This window comes from Pseudorca crassidens, chromosome 2 (assembly GCF_039906515.1).
Source record: "Pseudorca crassidens isolate mPseCra1 chromosome 2, mPseCra1.hap1, whole genome shotgun sequence".
In the NCBI taxonomy this organism is placed as follows: Eukaryota; Metazoa; Chordata; class Mammalia; order Artiodactyla; family Delphinidae; genus Pseudorca; species Pseudorca crassidens.
This window is the reverse complement of record NC_090297.1, coordinates 124,141,464-124,147,463: the sequence shown is the minus strand read 5'-3', so window position 1 is coordinate 124,147,463 and position 6,000 is coordinate 124,141,464. Positions and strand designations below refer to the sequence as shown.

Below are 6,000 nucleotides of genomic sequence, written 5' to 3'. Positions count from 1 at the left end.
AAAAAAAAAAGACCCTTCTCTGCAGAAAGAGCCATAGACTCCACAGGACGTCCCAGGCTAAGGCTTGGTCTGCGTGGGTTTGCGTGGGCTCCACTGATGGAATAGTGGTGGGAGCAGCTGAGCCATTGCCAGGCCCCGAGTGGACCCTCAGACTCCCTCAGGGATGACCCAAGAAGGCCACCAGTCAGTGCAGCGTGATGTTGATGATGGGAGAACCGCCCATCACCCAGGTCTGGAAACCTCACTCCTGTGGCGATCAGCACGTGCAGTGGTGGATAGAAAAGGAAAAGGGAAACCAATGAAACCGTGATTCTGCTCACTGGCTACAGCGATGGCCTAGGCTGGGGCAGAGGTTGAAACTCTTATCTGATGAGGTTCCTGGAGTATTTATCATTCTCTTTCTCTATTCCAGGCAAGCTGTTTCCAAGTTTGGCTCTGAGGTCACTGTCTGGAGCACTTGTACAAAACACAGATTCCTGGACTCCAGCCCCAAAGATTCTGACCCAAGAGGTATGCAGTACGCCCAGGAATCTGTTTCTAACAGGTGTTCCAGGTGATGCCGGCACAGGGGATCCAAGGACCAGTGTTTGAGAATAACCGCTCTAGTCCACACCGACTCCTTATATCATCAATCACTGAGAATGGGCTGCATCTCATATGCAACACCAAGCATGACCCCGGGATCCCACTCTGACCTGCTGCCCTGTCTCGGGACACGTGTCTCTGAGCTCTGCCCCCTAGTGAGCTCCACAACTGTCCATTTAGCACACGCACTTCACACGCACTCAACTCAACCAGTGTTTATTGGGCACCTACTATAGGCAAGGCACAGAACCAGATGCTCCTATGGGGAACAGAGACAAGAAGGCTGGGCCTCACCCTCGAGGGGCTCACAGTCTAGTGGGAGAGAGACATATGCACAGGTATAAAAATACAAGGCAGAATGAGGTGAGCTCTAGAACAGAGGCAAAACCAGTGGGAGGTCAGGGAGCCCAGCAGATCAGATGCTTGATGCAGTGGGTGGTGCTCTGGCCAGTCCCTGGGAGACGGGCAGGATTCGTACAGGTAGGACTGAACAGAGAAGGATATTTCAGGTACAGGAGTAGGTACAGAGCTGGGAGAGTACACTGAACGTTCAAAAGACAGGGGCAGAATGTATGCCTTGACTGAAATATAGGATGCTAAAGGGAAAACAGGTAGCTAAAGCTGGAAAAGTGGTTTGAGGGCAGATGGCAGAGGAGATCCACTTCAATCTGTAGGCAATGGTGAGCCATCGAAGGTTTCTAAGCCAGGGAGTGACATGATCTCATTTCCTCAATTCTCTACGCTGTAATATGTGATTAGCTCTGTTTTCGTTAACTTCACTCCATGGACTTACACCCTTCCTTGGTCTCTGTGGCCACACATACTTTCAGGGCTGCACAAAGCTCCAAAGCAGTGGCCTTAGGCTAAGTAAATGTTGAGCTCACTTAACAGCCTTGCATCACCTCCACAGAACAAGAAGGACAGCCTTCTAGAATCACTTGACAGTAAGGGGCAGGGCACGAGGAAAATAGTCAACGAACTTTTGTTGCCTAAGCATAGCACGGATAAGCTGCAGAGAAAATGGGAGCGCAAAAAGAAAATGGTGGAGAGATGCAGGTGACGAAATTAGCATTATCCAAACTAAACCATCTCCCTGTAGGCTTCTGGTATAACCCTGTTCACTGGGTGGGGAGACTCTGCAGTCTGACTCACTGGGATTAGTAGGTGAGACTTCTAAGAGCTCTACACCTAGCAGGTTCTCTGCTGACAACTTTCCTAGGATCCTGCTTAACTCTCCAGTGAGGAGGGAGACTGGCGCCCACCCCCACCCGGGCTACTACAGCCTGAGAAGGGATGCGAGGTCACTGCTGTCCAGGTAGACACAGCGATGCTGGTCAGCGAGGGCTCCCCCAGAACCTCCACACCAGCCGAAGCAGGAGCCTGGGTGGAGAGGGGCGAAGTCACAGCTGGATTACCCAGGAGAAACGCTCCCGGGGAGCCGGCGTGCACCTCTGAGCCCGACCCGGAAGGGCCCCCGCCACCGTTACTGATGGTCCACAGGCACGGGTAGGGGCTGCAGAGAAACAGAGAGAGAGAGAGAGAGAGAAAATGCTTGTCGACACACCCAGGAAGGATTGCCACCTGGCAAGCACGCACACAGTGCTGAGAGGGGCACAGGTCTAGGAAGAGGGCATCGGACCATGGCGTTATTTCTAGCTCTGACACACACTGGCCCAGTTTCTGCAGAGAAGCAGCAGGATGTAGTAGAATAAACATATGATTAGGTGTCCTGAGACCCGCATTTTGATGCTGGCCCTACCTCTAGCAAGTTGTTCAGTTCTGAACATGCATTTTATTTCTCTAGGCCTCACTTGCCACCTGTGTAAATGGACAGGGGAGTGAAAGGATGATATTTGGGCAGCATGATCTGTGAGTAAGATCCCTCACTGACCAAGAGAGGTGATGTGGCCTAATAGCCAGGACACATTGTTGTCAGAAAACCTAGGTTTGAACCCTTGCACTACCACTTATTAGCTCTGTGACTTTGATCAAATTATTTATTGTATGAGCCTCAGTTTCCTCATCCTCAAGATTTGGAGTGATAATTAGACATACCTTACAGATGTTGTTATGAGGATTAAATAAGGAAATGAGTATGTGATGTCTAACACATAGGACTCAGTAAATGATGGTTCTTATAATTAATTCTTCCATTCCAGGTTTCTACCTGTCAGCTCTGGTCCCTGGTAGAAAGGCTGGGGAGCTGTACCGCTATCTTGGACTTCTCTTATCCTATGTCACTGGTTCACAAACTTGACTGCACACGGGAATCACTTAGCGAATTAAAAAAAAAAAAAAAATACCGATGCCTGGGTTCTATCCCCCGAGACTCTCATCTAATTAGTCTGGCATGCGGTATCAGAAGTTTTTAAAGCTTCTCTGTTCACTGTCATGTGTAGCCTATTTTGTACCTTCACATAGAACCTAGATGAAAATGACTACAGGTGACACAGGCAGAATAACCTCCAGTGCTTTAGTCCTCACCATGCTCTGACTTTTCAGAGTCCCCATTTTGCCTGATACTGTATTGCTTGATAATAGGCTCATTACCTAATGTCAGTACTGAACACATTTGTTTTTCTCTAGCAAAACCTTTATAGCATCAGCAGTGGGTTAAACATGCCACTGATGAAGCCAGAGGTAGAAATGCCACCCTGCACTCTCTGCCGTATTTCAGATACCGCAGACCTCACTGGACCGTATGAAACCTGCAGAAACCCAGGCTTTGGGGTTTTGGTGTTTTTGTTTTTGTTTTTTAGCCAGCTCAGCTTGCTGGGATTCTGACCCCAATTCCCCAGTTTCCAGAAGAGACTCTTCTACGATATCAGTCAGAGCCCCTTTCTGATGCTTCCTGGGCCGGTGGGAAAACCACGGGCTCTGAGTTACATTACTTACTGTATGACCTTCAGGCAGTTTTTTAATGCCTCTGAGCTTTAGTTTCTCCATCAGGAAAATAGGAATTTTAATAGCAGCCTTATGGATGTCTTTGAATCCTATAAATGACTTACATAAAGGATCTAGTACAAAACTTGGCACATGGTTGTTTAATATCTTCAAAGACACTCTTTCCCTCACTTTCTACACAGTCCCAGTCAGTGCATTTCCCTGAGGTCCTCCTGTCAAGCACTGTTCAATAGGCTAAACTTTTGAGTAGCCACATTTTAAAAAGAAAAAGAATGAAAAGAAAACAATGAACTTACTGTTAATAATATTTTATGTAACTGAGAATATTCAAAATGTTATCATTTCCACATGCATTCGGTATTAAAAAATTGTTGAGATTTTTATTCTTTGTTTTGTACTAAGTCTTCAAAATTCTGTGTGTTACACTTACAGCACATCTCAGTTTGGAACAGCTGCATTTCAAGGGTCCAGAGCCAGAGGCGGCTGGGGGCTGCTGCATTGAACAGTACAACACTAGACCCTCGGGGGCCCCAGCAACATTAACAACAAAATCAAGATCACAGTTTACAGCAACACCTGGAAGCTGGTTAAAAATGCAGAATCTCGGGCTTCCCTGGTGGCGCAGTGGTTGAGAGTCCACCTGCCGATGCAGGGGACTCGGGTTCGTGCCCTGGTCCAGGAAGATCCCACATGCCGCGGAGCGGCTGAGCCCGTGAGCCATGGCCGCTGAGCCTGCACGTCCGGAGCCTGTGCTCTGCGGCGGGAGAGGCCACAACGGTGAGAGGCCCGCGTACCGCAAAAAAAAAAAAAAATGCAGCATCTCAGGCCTCAACCCAAACCTATTAATCAGACTGTACAGTTGAACAACATCCCAGGTGATTCTAAGGCACATTAAAGTGTGAGAAGCACTGCTGTGGATCAAAGTTCTACCTTCCCCAAACTTTTTCTAGACCTGCAAGTCATAAGTCATCTACCATCTGCCCCCTCCACCGCCAAAAATAAAGGATGGGGACATCTTTTAATTTTGAATCCCCTTTTGGACCTTCTCAAAATTCTGCCTACTTACATTGAACATAACAGCTGACGTGTATATATTGATAGAATGTTACTGCTTACAACGCATTATAATGCTTTTTCTAATTTGGGTGCTCACCATACCCTACAGGGTAGCTCACATTATTGCCATGTTACAGATAAGAGAGCTGACGCTCAGTGAGGCTAAGAAAATTGCCCAAAGTCACAAAGTCAATAAGGAGTAAAACTGGGGCTCAAGCCCACATTTGTCAGACCCCAGGCCCCTTCCCTTTCCCCTCCACCACGAGGATTTCCAGTCAGAACTGAATGCAGGTCTCTGGTGTGAGAGGTATGCCATGGGTCCTACAAGCTGCACTCAGCCCTATTGCCTCCTATTGCCTGGGTTGAGGCCCGGACACCCAAAAGCTGTCCCCCTGTTAGAATGAACAGCTTGTAAGGATATGGACAATCAAGGGTCTTGAATTCTCAGTGTGTATTTACACTTTTCCCCTTCAGTTTCCCAACATTCGGTATCTATCTGCTACCACCACAGTTCACAGTATTTCTTCCTGGTTCGAGATAAATGATTCCAGGCCATAATATCTTTTCCCTTCTAAAAATAAAATACAAGCTACAAAGAAAAGAGTACATGACTGAGCACGTGCTTTCCCACCACCCTTCCTCCAGGGATGAAAGGTTGATCCTGTCGTTACTTCCACTTCCTAGTGGCTTAGAAGTCAGGACAATAGCTTAGACCAAGCCACCCCAGGAAAAAGAATGAACTCGAGTCCCCAGTGCTGAAGTCAACCCTCAAGACCAATGAGCAAGTTGCTGGTGTTGGGCTTACCTAGGCCCTGGATTGATCGGTCCGCTGGTGTGAGGTACAGACAGGATGCTGGCGTGGGGTGTGGAGGGTAAGGAAGTCCAGCTGTCGGCTCCAGAGAAAACTTGCAGATTATTGCTGGGGCTTTCTATCAAATTCACTTTTGGGAAATAACAACAGTTCAATCGATGGAGCATGGAAAACATAAAGATGGTGACCAATGATATTATCCTAGGTCAAAATATAACCACGGCCTGTGCCACATGTGCCAACAGTTGTTCATCCTTTCTGAAGGCCACAGAAAGGAGTGTGGAGCTTAGGTTAATTCAGTGTCAGCCATATGTCACGTACCGCTCATCTCTTAATGTTCACAACAATGACTACTCATCGCCATTTTATAGATGAGGCTCAGATAGGTGGGAGGATTTGTCCTTTATGACACAGATCTAGCTCATGTCACCGCACTCACCTCCCCTTTAAAATGGGCCATGTCATCATCTCAAGACAAGCCTAAGGACCACCAGTGTCCCAGATGAGATTCTGAGGACCAGGACCTATCTTCTCAGCAACCCCAAGGAGATTTAAACATCTCAAGAATAGTGCCTTCTGTCTTTGAATCGCCATTTGCATAAATAGTGCCTATACAATAGAGAGGAAGAAGGAAAAGAAGGAGG

General features: G+C 47.5%; 1 protein-coding gene across 1 annotated transcript in view; it reads right to left on the bottom strand.

Moving 5' to 3' along the window:
* Positions 1-785: 785 nt before the first annotated feature.
* TBX19 (T-box transcription factor 19) overlaps positions 786-6,000 on the bottom strand; it is a 28,570-nt gene continuing 23,355 nt past the window's right edge. Inside the window, exons 7-8 of the mRNA XM_067728567.1 lie at positions 5,351-5,486; positions 786-2,098 (exon numbers count right to left, since the gene is read on the bottom strand). Coding sequence (XP_067584668.1) covers positions 1,813-2,098; positions 5,351-5,486 — 422 coding nt within the window. The 3' untranslated portion in view covers positions 786-1,812. The remainder of the gene's footprint in view (positions 2,099-5,350; positions 5,487-6,000) is intronic.